This window comes from Mus musculus, chromosome 1, assembly GCF_000001635.26.
Source record: "Mus musculus strain C57BL/6J chromosome 1, GRCm38.p6 C57BL/6J".
In the NCBI taxonomy this organism is placed as follows: Eukaryota; Metazoa; Chordata; class Mammalia; order Rodentia; family Muridae; genus Mus; species Mus musculus.
Window position 1 is genome coordinate 138,549,604 of NC_000067.6, and position 18,055 is coordinate 138,567,658.

The 18,055-nt window shown below is 40.6% G+C and overlaps 1 protein-coding gene across 2 annotated transcripts in view; it reads right to left on the reverse strand.

The window, feature by feature from the left end:
- Positions 1 to 18,055, reverse strand: part of Nek7 (NIMA (never in mitosis gene a)-related expressed kinase 7) — a 135,921-nt gene that overhangs the window by 65,767 nt on the left and 52,099 nt on the right. For both annotated transcript variants that reach the window (NM_001311148.1, NM_021605.4), the window contains exon 2: positions 12,100 to 12,182. In NM_001311148.1, the coding sequence (NP_001298077.1) occupies positions 12,100 to 12,156 (57 nt within the window). In that variant the 5' untranslated portion in view covers positions 12,157 to 12,182. The remainder of the gene's footprint in view (positions 1 to 12,099; positions 12,183 to 18,055) is intronic.

Here is an 18,055-nt window from a genome sequence, read left to right on the forward strand (position 1 = left end):
CAGCCCCACAGTGAGTGAGTTCACGAAATTTCCTTCCATCCCATCTATGAATAAAGACTTTAATGGTGGTCCTTGTCGGGGTGATGGGAGAGAACACTACACTTCAAACCAACCTTGCTAGAAAACCTGTCTAAACACAAGAGTCCACCATGTTTTCATAGAACTCACTGGGGGGGAGGTTCTAGAGTTGGTAGCAGGACCTTAAGCTCAAATCCTAGGTTCCAGTTTCATTCTAAAGTGTTCATCTCAATTGTTACTTTGCAGGACCTCGAATCATCAGGAAAGGAAATCTCAGGGAGAAATGTCTGTGCTTCGGGCATTCCTATACGGGCTTATCTTAATTGGGTTAACTGAGGCTGGACATCCCACTCTGACTATGAGCAGCACATCATGGGCTGGGCCCTGAAATGAATGAAAAGGCAAATCTCTGTTTCTTAACTGTGGGTGCCACGTGACTATCTCCTTCCAGTCCCTGCCAGAGCAGGCTGCAACCAGGAACTGTGAATGAAATAATCCCACTGTCCCTTAAGTTGCTCTTGCCAGAGTATTTTATCATTGCACCAGAAAAGAAACTAAGACAGCAAGCAACCCGGATCTGTTTTCCACTTCTTGTTAGAGGTGAGATCCAACCTCAAAGAACTGCATGAGGGTGAGCAATTGAACATGGGACACGTAGAGCAGAAGCCAGCATCTCACCCGGGCCAGAATCATTTGTGACTCTCCCTTCCCCAGGAGACTGAGCAGCAGGAGGCTGCACCCTGCGGGCCTGTGTAGGGAGGTTTTCCACGGAGCTCTCTGGCCCAGCCTGGTGCAAGAGTTCCAGTGAAGGGAAGCAAGCGCAGGCAGGGAGGGGAAGTAGTTTCCTCTGCTTCTGCTGCTGCAGTTAGCTCCACCTCCTTCTCTGCTGTGCCTTCCAGATTACTCTGTTACTCCATCCTGCCTTGCACTTATTCTTGTCAGGCTGGCCCAAAGAAAGGCTGACTAGCCAGTGAGGAGGACCGCGGAGCTTCAGGTGGCTTTCAGGAGAGCAGACCTCTTCCCGAATGTTACGGATCTTAGGACAGAAGGCTCGGATGATGGAGTAGTTCTCGCACTGAGTCACCAGGGTTCCAGACCTTTGCTCCACCAGGGACCAGACTGTGCACAGCCCACGGCCCCACAGCACCCCCTCCCTCACACTGCTTGTGTGTTCTCAGATCTTCCTCGTGCACTTGTGCATGGTAGCTGGCAAAACCACCTTGCTTCTTCCTCCTTCATCTGTACTCTCCGTTCTATCTTTCTTTCCCTAGGAAAGTGGAGTCAATCTGTTCCCATGCTCCATACATGCCAATGGCATACTCCCGAGGTGTTCTGAGCAGCTCCCAGTTCGGTGATGGGTCTTACAATTAGAATATTCATTACCACATATTCTATCCTGATTGATGAATGAAAAGAGCCAAGCCCTTTAGATACAAGACTACATGGATGACGACCCATCACATGCAACTGTAGTCACTCTCTCCAAAATCCTTTTTTCACTTGCTACGATGAAACTTTTAATGCATAAAAATGTTATTTTAAAATCTCAAACTCTTTGGTGGTACTTAAGTTATACGTTGGAGTATACTTGCAAAAGTTGGAAATCATGGTCATGGCCGCAAACAGAGCCCTGAATGCTCTCCATTACAAATGACACAGAGACGTCACAAGGTCCGTCTTCTAAAACTGTAGACTTTATGTCCCATGTAGTATGAGTAACCCACCCATGCCTATAGAAAATGCTTCTCAATATTACTTTATTTCTAAGCAACACTCACAACTCCTTGCTTAATGGGCAAGACGAAACCTGATATTGGAAGCACTTAAGAATATTATTTTTATTGTAATTTATTAATTTTACTCCCTCTGCCCCCAGTCTGTTTGTGTGTGTGTATGTGTGCACACGTGTGTGAGTGTGTGTGTGTGTGTGTGTGTGTGTGTGTGTACACATTTACTCAGAGGCTGTCTTCTGAAAGAATTCTTAGATCTCAGAAACTCATGCTCAAAATCATATTCGGCAACTATGAAATCAAGCTCTCGAGTGAGTGAATCTTTTAACATGTTAAGTGATCTGAGCTCTTGTTGAGACAGGTCTCGCTGATCTGAAACACTCATTTAATAATCTTGTTAACTACAGTAATTACAATGATCTTTCCTAGTTAAGCTGTGTTTCCTTCACACGGATACTTTTCACTGCTGAAATAAAATGTATTCCGTAGGACACTGGCTCTTTCTAAATAATAATTTTGTATGATTAAATTAATTTCTCTAATTTGTTTAAAATTTGAGGGCAAGGACATGTACTGAGCAATAGATAATCCAGGGAAACAGTATAATGATAATTCTCTATGGAGAAATTAGAAGAGTCACAGCATGGACTCAATAAACTCCCTAGAGAGAAAATTATGTCCTGATATTCCTTGAGGTATTAGCGATGATCTACGCACAAGCCAGTACTAATTGCAATATTTAACACCATTAATAAGGTTTTTATCATTATTGCAAACTCCTCTTATTGATTCTCACTTTACTATTAGCCTAAAGCAATGGATTGGTTTACATTTTATATTAATGCTGTCAAATATCTCCTAAACTGACAAAAAGAGCAGAACACAGAAAGTCAACCAATTTCACTTTGCAGTGATATTTATGCTGTCATCTGTCGTTTTTTTTTTTTTTTTAAGGCACACTGCTTACCTCTAAACAACACAAATCAAACGCCTCTTCTGACATATCGAACATAAAACTAATATATATATTATTTTCCACAGACCTCATTAGAAACCAGAAGAGGAAAATAAAATGCCATGCATACCATCCATGCCTAACTATTTGTGTTTCTTCTTATTTGAAAAAGTATCTCCCTAACATTTCTTTATTTCAAAAGCAACCCATCCCTGATGGTTTTTTTTTTTAAGGTATATCATTCATTACTCAGTAGTTTTTGAAATTTAAAGGAGGAAATTCACCAAAGAACAGGGAAATTATCTGACAAATACATCCAATATACAACTTAACGTTCTAAGACCTGGCATTTGTAATATTTGATCATTATTAATTATATTGCCCATTATAATAATTACTATGTCTACATGATTGAATGAAAAATACTGTATCTCTCTTAAGTTATCATGAGCAAGATAATTAAAGCCATTGGCACCCCCATGTCCCCAACATTTGATATAAAAAAAAGACAAAAAAAAAGCCTATAATACAAGCAAACTCAGAACAAAACAGATTGTCTTTGAGATTACTCATTTATCCCACAGATATTAAACAATAAAGAAGCGGTGGTACCAAAACTATTAAAAAGACAGTGCATACATGGCAGTATTTAATATTTATCCTGTATATTTACACACTAGGCAAGGAAATCGCCTGGGTTCCTGTGGTTGACGAGGAGTCATGGTCACTTTACATTACACAATGGCGGGATCATTCCTCCGAGCAGAAAACATTGATACTGAGATTCAAAGACAAAAAGGGAGTCTAGAGGGAGAACTCGGTAGCAGCATACTAGGTTAGCATGTGTGTGGACCAGAGTTTGGTCCTCAGCACTGGAAAACAAAACTAAACTAAAAGAATAAGTCTGATGTGTTCAAGAAACAGTGAACAGTACAGCAAAGCTGTGTGTGGGACTGTTACGAAACAAAATCTTAAGAAAAGCAAAGTGAGAGACAAAGTTCGGAGCAGAGACTGAAGGAACGACAACCCAGAGACTGCCCCACTTGGGGATCCATTCCATAAACAATCACCAAACCCAGACACTATGGCGAATGCCAACAAGAGCTTGAGGACTGCAGCCTGATATAGCTGTCTCCTGAGGGCCTTTGTCAGTGCCTGGGAAATACATAAGTGGATGCTCACAATAATCATTGGTCGGAGCACAAGGTCCCCAATGAAGGAGCTAGAGAAAGGACCCAAGGAGCTGAAGGGGACTGAAGCCCCATAGGAGAAACATCAATGTGAACTAACCAGTAGCCCCAGAGCTCCCTGGAACTAAACCACCAGCCAACAAAAACACATGGTGGGACGCATGGCTCTAGCTGCATATGAGGCAGAGGATGGCCTAGTGGGTCATCAATGGGAGGAGAGGCCCTACGTCCTGTGAAGGTTCTATGCCCCAGTGTAGGGGAATGCCAGGACTGGGAATGGGAGTGGGTGGGTTGGGGAGCAGGGGGAGGGGAGAGGAGATAGGGGATTTTCGAAGGAGAAACTAGGAAAGGGAATAACATTTGAGATGTAAATAAAGAAAATATCTAATAAAAACAAAACAACAAAAAGAGGCAAAGTGAAAGAGAGAAGCACGGATAAAACCCCTTTGAGTGCTGTCTGACAAGAATGGAGGATTTGGGTTTTATCATGGGAGCACTACCCGGTGTCCTAGGACACTGTGTTGACACCTAAGGAGGCTTCAAGGGAAAGGACCTGGAAAGTGGGAGGAGCGGAGTATGAGCAGAAACCGATGGACCAGGCCTGGAAGTTATGGCAGCATGGAGAGTGGGTGGAATCAGGAGGAGCCAAGGGATGTGTCAGCCTAGAGGACCAAGACGCAGAGAGACACCAAATGTTACTGACTTTGTGGTTGAGAACACTATGGACAGTAATCACATTTACTGAGAGAAGTTAGGCTACATGAGAAACAGTTTGTATAGAAGGTAGATAATATAACCGTGATCAAGGAACATGTTTGCTATAGCAAAACAAGCAACAAACAAATGACAGTAGTCTGTGAGCCAAGACAGTGGCCTCATGTGTGTAATCCCAGCAAGTGGACAGTGACATGGGCAGTGGAGGCAAGTTGATCAGGCTCAGCTACATAGCAAGTCTGAGGGCAGCCTGGACTGCATGAGACACTGCATCAATAAGCAAACAACGGGACAAATTTTTAAAAGATGTTATATGTATGATTGTTTTGCCTACAATGTGCGTTGTGTGAATGTCTGATGCTCATGGAGGCCAGAAGAGGGCACTAGGTTTCCTGGAATTGACACTACAGATAGCTGTGAGCCACCGTATGGGTGCTGAGAACTGAACTGGGTCCTTTCCAAGAGCAGCAGGTAGTCTGGGAGCTATCTCTCCAGCCCTAAGAAGATGATTATTGACAGCTAATAAACCACTGCCATCATCAACAACGTTATCAATTAACAAAGGTTAATTATCTATTGCTAAGCCATGGACAAAGAGAAAGCTGCATTTTAACTCTGCAGGATCAAAACAAAACAAAACAAAATAAAACTATTCTAATTAATTGACAAGAACACTTAGTGAAAGAAGAAAAACTTAATCCTGGACAGTTTTACATCAGAGCTCACGCTACACACCCACAGTGAACAGTCTTTATTTCCTTCTTAAATACAAAATCAAACTGTTCACATCTGGGGGGATGCAGAGATCAACCCCAGGACCTTTAGCATTGGCTGTTTGACAAGGGGTCCTTCTCACCAGCTCTCGTTACTCTGTAGCTCAAGCTGAACTGACCTCTGAGTCCTGTTTCAGTTGCCTGTGATTACGTACGCATGCATCACCAATCATGCATCACCAATCCCAAGTCCTGTGCTACTGACTTCTAACAAGCCAAGCTACACATTAAAGGTGTTTTCTACCACAGAGGGCTTCCTCTTATTCTAGAAAAACATCAGCTACTGAAGAGAAATTTGAAGTCCAATGTGAGCACGGCAATGAGAGCTAAGTAGTGAGCCACATGAAAATGATGGGTCTTAACAAAAACTGTATACTATTGTGTTGGAAAAAGTAACTTTACTGATCAAATAAATACATAGCTCTAAAAAAAATTCTGGGCTATTCGCAAGCATCAAAGCCATCCTCAAATATACAGAGATTTCACTGCTGCAATAACTAAAATTATACTTCTGAACTGAGCGGGAATGGCAGTCTGATGACTGCCGGTCTTATCCTTACCCACATCCCTGTGAATGACTACAAACTCTAAGAGAGCAGATAAAAGAATCTCAACCTCAAAAAGTCCTCCACACTTCTCAAAGCATGTCCTCTGAACTATGAGGAACGCTCACTCCTAAGCAGGTAAACATGAGTTATCAATCTAAAATCAAAGATAGCTCCGTCACATTTTAAACATGTTGAAATCATTTCCCACTTGACAGCCTTCTCAATATTGTATCAGTGAATAAAATAACTCTAAGCACCGAAACCCACCTAGTGTAACACTCTGATACATACTGAACTGAAGAGGCTAAAAATGAAACTTTCCATCAGAGATAACTATCCATGCAATAAGCACTTGTTACCTATCAACTGTCATTCATTAATATAAAATATGATATATAATGAAAACAAGCCAGACCTTACCGAGCCTGTAATTCCAGCTAAGTGGCAGGCCGAGGCAGGAGATTGTTGAAATTCAAGGCATGCCTGTACTATAGAGTGAGGTGAAGGCCAGCCTGGGCTGGTTAGTGAATGCCTGTCTCTGAATGAAAAATTCATAAAGGGCTGGACCTGTAACACAGTAATTCAGTGTTTCCCTAGAATATCCAAGGCTCTTGATTCAATCCCTAGCACAAGTGTGCAGTTTAAGAGATAAGACATGATAAGAAATATATAAAATATATGTGTGCATATGTGTGTGTGTAACAAGCATACTATCTTTCTCACAATGATCTTTTTATTGTCTTATAAATTATCTAGGTCCTCTCCTATGATACTTTACCTAGAGCCTCTATCATAATACCATAGTTTCACGGTAATATAAAATGTAGGAGTCATGTTCACTAGACTCCATCAGTGAGAACATAACCTTGACAAGCCACCTGAACCCTCACACTGGAGAGGAGAAAATACGTAGGTTTTGGATATGGCTAAATCAGAGTCCATAGATGGCCATGGTCGAGATGCACTGGAGAAGATGACCAAATGGCAGAGATCTTCTAAGTCACATACAAATGTAGAACTCACTCCAAGTCACAGAAGTCAGAAGGGATAAGGAAAGGAATGTAACAATGTGCAGTTTCAAAAAGAGATTCTTACTGGACAGAAGCAACTAGGAGTGAAGCTATTCTCTCGAAAGGTCATAGTTGCAAAAACAAAAACATTAAATGTGGAGAATGTGAGAAGTTGGATATATAATTCAGGAAACTCTGAAGATAATTGTGTAATATATAGTATGTATAAAACATTTAAAGGTGATATTTGAAAAGAAAAAAGATGGGCTGATTTGGAACCAAGTTTGTATTTGTTCAAAAATATACTGATTGTCTACTGTGTGTACCATAAGACTAGTAACACAGATTACAGTCTAAAACAAGAAAAACTAACGGCAAAGTTGACAATGATAAAACAACAGATTTTATAGAAAAAAAGTATGACAACAAATGCGTATTATATGATTAGGAAGGTTCAGTTTTCACTTCATGAATAAAGAAGGTCATACACACATATCTGAAGTGTGTGTGTGTGTGTATACATATATATATATATATATATGTATATATATATATATATATATATATGAAAATGATGGATAAGTAAATGAGAAATTACATCTTAGACAAGCACAACTTCATGCTGTCCTGGAAGAGATGGAGGAGGACAGGCAGCAAGACCACTGAGGGAGCCATTATAATGCAACAGAGCCCCTGGAGGGAATGAAAGAGGTAAGAAATCTCCCAGTTCTAAAAATGTTTTAGACATACAGCTAGTGGTGCCTGATAAGTCAGGCATAGTGAGAGAAAAAGGAAGAAGCCAGGGATGTCTCAGCCTCAGCTGCAAAAAGGATGGGCTGGCCAAGAACTGGTTTCAGAAGATGAGGATAGGGTAGGTAGAGGGAGGACCAACTTGAGATCACTGTGGTTATGACGGACAGTCCCACACTGGGAAGGGTGTTGGGCATATGAACTTGGGAGAAGCAGAATTCACATTCAGATGACTCTTGAGAGCCATGTATATGAAATTTAAGAATGGAATAGAGCCCGTGTAATGAATACAAATGGGCAAAGAAGAGATATAAGAACTAAGCCTTAGGGAATCCATTATTAAGATGGTTGAAGGTGAGGTGACAGCAGGCAAAGGGAGGACAGACAGCAGGGAGGACAGTAAAACCAGAGGAAAAAACAGATGTGTGGAAGGCAGGAGAAGGAAGGGTTTCAAGGATTAGAGGATGGTCAATTATTTCCCAATGTAGATAGTAAGATGAGGCCCACGTAGCTCACATGGTAAGGAAGGGGAGAAGCTTACACACTGTAAACTGAAGAAAAGGAAGATGGAGACTTAATATAAACATCACTTTCTAGAAAAGTCTGAACTGAGTAGGGGATCGTATAGGGTCTGACTCTAGTGAGAATTCCGGCAGGTGAGAGCGGTTCAGTAGGTACATCCGGTAACTAGAGGCAGACTTGCTGTGCATGGATTCTAGCTGAGAAATGTGTGATATTTCAGGACCTGCCAGCTGACAGTGAGGTCAGGGGATGATACATTTAGGATTGCAGGAAAGAAGAACAAGAAGGAAGGGACGCTTAGGCAGATGGGTGGAATCTTCCAGACTAAATCTGTGACTAGGGAGAAAGCCCAGGCTTTACTGAAGGATCAGGCCACGATGCTCAGTTATGGCTCACAAAGCAAAACTTTCCTCAAAGCTTTAGTCACAGCTTACCACCCTGTGCCTATATCCACAAAACCTACATGACATGAACACTTAGAAAAAGACTACATCACCTTTAAATTGCTATAAACACTTCCCAAAGTATAAGGTCTATTCAGTGCCTATTAAAAATACCCTCACAGCATGAATTTATCAAAGCAAGCAATAAACCTTACTGCTCAGAGAATAACTGGCAGGTAAACTAGAAAGAGGAGAAGGCAGTGTGAGGATTGTGGGCAAACGCTTTTGCACACTGTGAGCCACCAGGGGGCTACCTTCCTCCTGCCCACAGTCCGTTAGCTCCTGAGCATGCAGCAAGGGGCACTGGAACTCCAGCATCCTGCTCACTTCATACATTCAACATCCTAAGTGGATACTAGTTGGTGCTGCCAGGAAGCATAAAAGAATGTCTAGTGACTCTAAGATTGTGTCGTCATATTCTGCAAACTGTGAAAGTACAGGCTGTTTCTTACATGTAGTTCTGGTGTATGTTCTTTCACAGACAGCCCAGATATTACAATATTTCAAATTATAAAAAAAAAAAGTAGAAATCCCCACAACTCAAGCCTATGATCATTATTTAAATTAATATCCCTAGAAATTTTTAGCATTGCACTCTGATTACTGTTATATAATTTTAGAATTAAAATATGCAACATTATGCATATTTTTTGCAACATTAAACCCTCCTCATTTAAAATCTAAAAATGAAAATAGCCACAAACTGTCATAAACCTCTACCAAAATGTAAATATAACACTCCATTGTTTAACAGTCATCTTCCTGTAGTATTTTACCTTTTCTGTCCCCACGTTTTTTACAGTCTGAATTAAAGGAGGAAAAGGGAAATCTACTGTCTTACAAGAGACCTGAGTAATGAAAGACAGAAGAATCAAATAAAATGTCCAGTCACTGCTCTCTAGATGGTAATGCGTACCACCTAGGGGGGAAGAACAAGAAAGCTAATAAAAAAATCTGCCTTAACTTCACTAGAGAAGCAGCAATGCAAATAAACAAATAAACAAATAAATAAATAAAAACACACAAGTTCCATATTCTAAACCTTAAACACAAAGGGCTTCATACCATACTAAAAATGCAAGCACAGGTCCCAGGCTATGTGTGGGCTTATAGGCGCCTCTCGAGTAAGGAAGAGGAGAGCCATGCTAAGAACATACACTGCTCATCACTCCATCAGACCTGGTGTCCATGCGACACACAGAAGGCTGACTTCTTTAGGTTTCTGTTTGTGTCCACGCTGCCATTAGCATTACAAAAGTGAAGGGGTCACTGGGCTAACCATATGTTACCATATCACCCCCATTATTCAGACCAATGGTGTGGAACAAAACAAAGGGAGGTTGTCAACCCTAAGCCCAGGCTGTCCTTCCCTGTCTTTTAAAATGCTACGGAGAGCAGGAACATTTCTCAAAGACTTAATAAGCAATAACGCCTATAAGCTCTTGTCAGGTAATCTTTCTTTCGCTGTCTCACACCATCAGTCTGAAGGCAGAGGGGAGGAAAGGGGAAAGCCCCTCCCTTCCCCCCATATGCCTGCCACAAGGCAGCCAAGCCTGGGATGACACTTGCCTGTTTCCAACAGGGAAAGTGGTCGGTCCACCCACACAGGAGCAACAGCAGGAGGCAGAAACGAAAGGACTGGTGTGAAAAGAGATGCAGAACCGGTCTATGATTTTGAAATTTAGACTGTGTGGCAGCCTAGTGTCTCATAAGAAAACAATTACTTTCATTTCTGCCTCCTACTGCCGCCCCGACCTTTCTTGGTTGGCAAGTCAGTAGGAGGCAAAAAAAAAAAAAAAAAAAAGAAAAAAAAAGGGGATTTTTTTTTTCTTTGAAGCACAGGACCAGCCAAAACTGTGAACTTCAGAATCACAACATGAACTCCCTAATTTTTAGAGGTGTTCTTTTATTGTCTTTGCTAGGAACGGTGTAATAATGGTGTCTCAGTGTCTCATCATCGGATGAGATGGCATTAAACTAGGTAGAGCTAATACCATTTGCTTATAACAATCTTGATCGTGTAACTTAAGACCGTTACAAAGTTACAGATAGACTTGATAGAGCCAATCCTGAAAGCAAAAGTATTCTTGCTCTAAATGGTTTTTCTCAACACTGAAAACTCAAGTACAGAGAACATAGCAACACAACGTATATTAAATATATATATTTGAGAATGATTAAACATGGTCCTTTTAAGGGCATCCTGATTGGCTTCAACTCTGTATCTACCTGAGCCTTACTACAAGTAAAAAAAAAATAAGAGCTCAGCAGTGTCCAAAGTAAATGTATCCTTTCTCACAAGATTTAGCTTAATAAGAAGAGCTAAGGAAAATGCCCACATGAGCAAACGAAACAAAGATAACAAAGATTCAGGAAACACCAGAACAAACATCAAGATCCTCCATCAAGTTTCCGTGGGAAGACCGGGAGTTGGGACAGGCCCTACGGCAGTGCTGGCGCTTTAGATGGTCCCGGAAGGATGGACCAGATTTTAAAAACTAAAGAGCGAGCAGGAAGGCGTGTAGAACATGGGTGAGTTCAGGGAATCAGCAAAGACAGTTTTCTGTAGGCTGCATTTCTGAGCTGTGCTGCTGGGAGAAGCCAACAGATGCACTGAAACGAATGAAACCACAGACTAAGCAAGTGTGGAGACCAATATGGGCGTCACACATGCCCGCTTTGGGAGTCAGTGCGCACTGCACGCGGAAGTCTGTGGGGACGTTGCCACACACCCACTCCACTACAGATTTCACTTGTAAGTCCTGTCGGGTCCTCAACACTGAGAACCTTTGAGCAAAACCGAGGCAAGGCCAGTGGAGCGTAAGTGAGGGCTGCTGTAGAAGACCTCTCAATACCAGGCTGAGAAGCAGCCTGTATGAACGACAGTAGGGACAATGAGGTGCCACCTGGGAAAGTGAAGCTTACACTGTAAGCATCCATTGCATATGGGGCTCTGCGGGGCACCTTAACAACAAATGCTGGGAAACTCCAAGTTGAATTTCAATAGTATGTATACACTGTTTTACAAAAACAATTTACATTACAAGATATAAGGAATAACATAATAAAAAAAATTCAGACAGAGAGAGAGAGAGAGAGAGAGAGAGAATATGATGGAAGTCAAGAGCTGCCAGCCAAAGCAGAAGTGGGTACAAAATGCAGAGACACTCCTAAACCTCGCCTCCCCTCCCCTCCTCGCCTCCCCCAGACTATCAGTAACCCTCAAAGCCAAGAAGTCAAGAGATGAACTCATAAGCTAGAGCTACCCTCCTGTCCTGCTGAAGACGAGGACCGAGCCTCAGGAAGCACGTAGAAGCCAGTAATTCTGACTACAACTTGGAAATTCAAAATGACCACTTGGCCGCTCCTTGACTGCGGCTTACTTGATTGGTTTACTCCCACATATTTAACAGAGAGACACACTTATCCCTGCTTAATTAAATTACCTGTGGCTGGAACTGAGTAACGGGCGGCCCTTGCATTCCTTGTGATTGTTCATCCATTCTGACTCAACTGGGACTTCAGGATTCTGCAAAAAAACGGAAAGCTGAAATTTAAAGAACGCAATCATTACCAATTCACACCACTTCCACGGGCCCGACACATGCACGGAGATATGATAGATTCCTGTGATGCTTCCGAACAACTCACTAAGACACCCTCCGCTTCTATTGCTGACACCTGCTACACCCAAGCTCTGTTTAGTTCACATAATCAGACACTAGCACACCATTTCCACTTCTCCGGGCAAACAGATCAAGGACATCCCATGCTTGAGGGAAGACTAATAGCACACAAAGATCCCCAGACTAGGGCTAAGCGCCCCAGCAACCCTAAATTGTATCTATTCTTTACATTCTAAAAATACCAGCACATCTAATACTTTACTAAAATAATACTAAACTTTCCTTTAGAATACCTTTTAAACAGTAGCAACAATATTCTGGATATAGGTCATTTGCACTGCAAATTTGATCTTCAGCCACACGAGTTGTCGAAAACCTTCTCAATGGTAAACAGAAACTCATCATTATAATGCAGTCAGTCTAGATCATCTACTTCTCTCTGATGAATGTCTTATAAGCTACTTACGAATCAGTTCCCTTATATAAGTTCCCCCATTTTATTTATTCTTTAGTCTTCCATATTTAGACTGCTGTCTGGAATTATATTTATATAATAAAGGAAATCGGTTGTCTTTATGGATACCCAATTGCACTCTTTGAAAACAGTGCCCTTCACCATACCACAATGCTGCTCTCTCATCTTTATCCTGAGTCAAGTCACTCTGCACAGAGACACAGTCAGCACTCTGTATTCACAGAGCTACGTTGGTTCAGAATACATATAGACATTCCTTGGCATTATCCCTTCAACAATATAGCAACACATTACAGAACCTTCAATACTATATTAGATGAGGATGCTCACAGAGTTTATGGGAAGATATGTGTAGGCTATATGAAGCTATATAGTGATTTGAAATATATAAGCCCTAATTTATATAAGGTTTACCAGAGTACCATCAGATTTTAGTATCCATGGTAAATCAGAAAATCCTGAAACCAATTACCCGCCAGTACAGAGGGGACTGTATCTGTTTTAGCTTCTCTTTCCTTTCTAGTAAGACACCCATTTGTCTATGCTTAAACCTCCTGTTGATGGCATCTAAACTACAGAGGACTACATACCTAGCTACTGCCATACATAATACAAAAACTAAGTACTAAGTAGCAATGCTGTATAATAAAATAACTGGGCGAAGGAGGGAGAAAGAGTGTCTCTCTACACAGCCTTGGCTCTTCTGGAACTAGCTATATAGACCAGGCTGACCTTGAACCTCCCTCTGCTCCAGAATGATGGGGTCAAAGGTGTGTGCCACCATACCTGGCTTACTATACAACCTCGATAATCAGGCATGGTGATACACACCTGTGAATCATAGCACTTGGGAAGCTGAGGCAGGAGGATCACTATGAGTTCCAGGTCAAACAGAGTTACATAGTGGGAACTGGTCTCAAAACACATCAAAGTACTTATTCTGCTTAATTACATTTAACTTTAATATTAGTTTCAGAATCTGTCTGATTCCATTTTTAAAAATATTTTTGAAATATAATTCTGTAGTTGAATATAAGAAGAAATAAGCCAAGCAAGCAGTGGTGGTATATACCTTTAATTCCAGCACTTGGAAGCAGAAGCAGGGGTATTTCTGTGAGTTCAAGACCAGCCTAGACTAGAGGGTGAGTTCCAGGACAGCCAAGTTTACAAATAGAGAAATCCTGTCTCAAAAAAACAAAAACAAAGACAAAAAAACAACAACAACAAAACAAACAAAAGAAAAAACAACAACAAACAAAAAACAGAAAATAAACAAAAAAACCAAAGAAATAACAATAATTAAGTATACAAACTTATGAATATGGAATATTTAATTTCTTACAAAACTGGTTTTCAGTTTCAATACAGTGGTATTTAATACATTTCTCCACATTGTTTCCAAACTATTTTGTGTTTTTATTACGTTGTGAAACATGAATGTTTTCATTCTGTTTTCAGAATTTATTCTGTACATTAAAAATAATTGTACTTAAGTAGATTCTTGCCTTGTTGCAATAGCCAGCCCTTCCAGTACAATGAACAAAAATGGAAGCATATATCTTTTTCATGTTCTTCATCTCAGGGGGAAGACAGTAGACTCAATAGTGTGTGAGCATTACATAACATGTTAGCCGTTTCCATTTTATTTTCTGTTTATGGATATGTTGCATGTATACCGCATACGTACAGTGCCTGTGTAAGCTAGAAAAAAAGGTACCAGATTCCCTGAGACTGGAGTTACAGATGGGACTGAGCTGCCATGTGGATGCTGGGGATTGAACTCAGGCCCTCTGAGAGAGCAGCTAATGCCCTTACCCGCTGAGTCATCTCTCCAGCCCAAAGCTGTTCATTTTTAATATGTGCCTTGATCTACTTGTTTCATGGTGTAATTATTCTTAATGTTGGCTTTGAGTTCACATACAATTGGGTTTGAAGAGGGAAAGAGAATAGAGAAAAAGAGAGTAAAGGTAAAATCCAACACTGAAACCAGCATTTCACATTTGGTGTCCACAGATGGTTTCTAGCCATCCCACAAAGAAACTCTCCTTGGTCAAGTTGCTCTATGAAACACTGTTTGTAATATTAAACTGTCTCTGAGAGTCAGAAAAAAATATTAGCAAACTAAAAAACCCATCTATTGCTTTTTTAAAAGTATTTGAGGCTATTTAACCGTGAAAAGTATTATGTAATATTTTTATTATCCCACAGCTTGACTGATCCAGGAATATACTGAAAAGTCCTGTTAAGTTACAATAAAGTGTGACCATACACACAGATACATGGTGACATCTAAGTAAATACAATGTGGAGAGAAGGAAGGCAAAGAAAAAGGAACTTAGAACTCTGAGAAACACAACGGGAGCCAAACAAAGATTGTTCAGTTGAAAATGAAAATCTACAGGATATATTAAGCTTCAGCAAAAAGCACAAATGTCACGTAATTTTCTTTCCTAAGATATGACATGGTTCACTGTGTCACAGGGTGCCTTATCTCTGAGTACACTGGATACATGTATGAACGTTCCTACGAGCAGGATGTATATGTACCAGATCGAGGCTGTAGCTATCAGAGGACAACCTTGGGTGTGGTTCTCACTTATGATATTGTTTGAGACAAGGTGATTGCCAAGTTAGTTGGCCAATGTTCTCCTCCCTCCCCTCGCCCCTTCCTCCCCTCTCTTGCTGTTAGAGCTCTGAGATTATCTGAATTCTAAGGATCTGAGTTCAGGTCTTCACACTTGTGCAGCCAGTGAGTCACACACTTAGCCTTCTTACCAACTATTGTGTCTTTTCACTAATCCTGCATAATTGAAGCAAAACACTTCTAATATGTGAAATATGTTTAACATTATTTGATCTAGATTAAAAATCCATGTTTCTGATATTTATGTTGTCTAATGCTTGGCTCAATGTCTGGCATAAATAGGCAGCTAAGTGGATAGTCGATGATTACATATGTACTCATCGCAAAGACATCAAGCGATTACTGATACTAATTAAGCATAAAGTTAATGATGAAAAACATCATCAAATTCAACTAATTTGTCGTTAATCTTTAAACCAAAAAGGGAAATACTGTTACGAGAAGACAGTGGTTAACACTGCAAACGATGATCAGGAATAAGTAACAAGGTTTAAATGAGAGCCAGAGAAGGAAAATAATACATCAAAATACAAAACAAGTGAACAAACAAAAGCACAGCATATTTGCATGAAGTTTCCAAGTAAGGTTGGTGGGTGATGAAAGATTACCATCAGAGCAAAGGATTGCTGAGTGCAGAAGGAAGTTCACCGTTAAGCTAGGGTGTTATCACAGGCCTTTAATCTCAGCACTACAGAGGGAGAGGACCAAGAGGACCTCCAGCCTGGTCAAGGCTACACAGTAAGGCTCTGTCTCCAACAAATAAATTAAAAGGCCCACTATCTTTGAAGGATAATGTAACAAGCAAGGAGGCTAGTTCACAGGCTACTGCAAACCCATATAAAAGAAAGGATGGCCTTCATCCAGACCCCTCACACATCTCATCAGCATTCCATACTACTGATGAACAGTGGACTCTCTTCTTCCAGTCCCCTCACGAATCTCAACGGCATTCTATACTACTAATGACCAGTGTGGACTTTTAAGCCTTCCATCAATTTATTTATAGAGATTATATCTGTTTGTATTCTACATAATGAAATTAAAAGAAAAATGTTAAATATGTTAATTTATTTACAAACTATTGTATTTATATATAGTACACTGTGTTTATATATATTTTTTATGAAAAATTTCTACATTTTTCAAAAACTTAAGTCACAAGATCAGCACTACTTCATGCTGAGCAAAGGTCTTTGATACCCATAATCATAGATGTATCTTCTGCACTGAAATCAGTTGATGTGTTGCTTACCTAAACAGTATACAAAACTTAAGAAACCATATGTAGCTGGCTTTCTATAATAATGTGTGATTGAAAAGAGAGAAACATTTTAATAGTCATCTCCTATTGTTCCTGGTAATCACCTTTGCTACAACATCAAGCCTCACAGAAGATAAACTCAGGGTTAACTACATCATGGATTCTGCACGCTAATCAACGCACTTTTAGTCTCTGAAAATCCAGTTGTCCACCTTGCCCTCTGAGTAGATCTTTGACTCATAGATTGGTGTAACACTATGACATCTGGAAAATTTTAAATCACTAAGTTAAGGGACAAACATTCCTTTATGCTTTATTTGTAAAAATCTTGACGGTTAATATCACCAACTCATTTTATCAAAAAAACAAAAAACAAAAAAGGGTTTCATCTTTAATACCAGGAAAACATTACACAGTGATGAACGTAAGTTTTTCAATATCCTCACTTCAAAAGTTTTAATTTCAGTAAGGTATGGTGGCACACAACTTTAATCCCAACACAGGGGAGGCAGAGGTAGGTGGATCTCTGAGTTTGTGGTCAGCCTGATCTACAGAGAGAGTTCTAGGAAAGCCAGAGCTATGTAGAGAGATCCTGTTTCAAAAGTAACCAAATAATAATAATAATAATAATAATAATAATAATAGTAGTAGTAGTAGTAGTAGTAGTAATAATGATGATATTTGGATTGTATTATTGGCACAGTTTGTGTTAGTAGTTTGCCTTCATAATAACTTTCAAGAAAATATTTACAAAAATTTCACAGAATAATCCCAAGCTGTCAATCACTCCACACAACAAAAGAAAAAGGTGCTCCAGGAAGAGCAGCTGTCCCACTTGTCCCTCCAACACTCGCAAGAACATCCTTTCTGAAGGTGACTGATTTGTAGGAGGGGACTGTGATTTGCTCAAGTAGTATTCTAAAGCTATGTCTCATCACATGTCATACTCAAAGTCACGTCCTCGACGCTTAAGACTTGATAATATACTCATCTTCACTTCATCTCAGGTTCTGTGGGGATTGTGTTCGCTCTCAAACCCAGGACAAATGGCTGAGGTTCCTATTCATCACATTAAAGAACAGCTGGCAGCCAGGTTCTCCCAGCATCCTTCAGTCCCTACCTGTTACATGGTAGGCTAGCATTCCCTGCCCGCTACCCTGAACTCTCTAGTCCAGGGGCTGGGCTGCCCTTCCCGAAGCTGCTGTTCCTTATATAATCCAGATCTTTGGTTACCTGGCCCTTTACTCTCCAGGTTCTCTCCCTCCTCGTCTCCTCGAATTGCCCAGCTCAGGGTCCTGTTGACTCTGGACAATCCCAGAAGTCTCTGCCCCTGCTCCTGCCTCTGCTCTCCCTATACCTGCAAAATCCCTTTTCCTCCACCATATCTAGAAGCAGT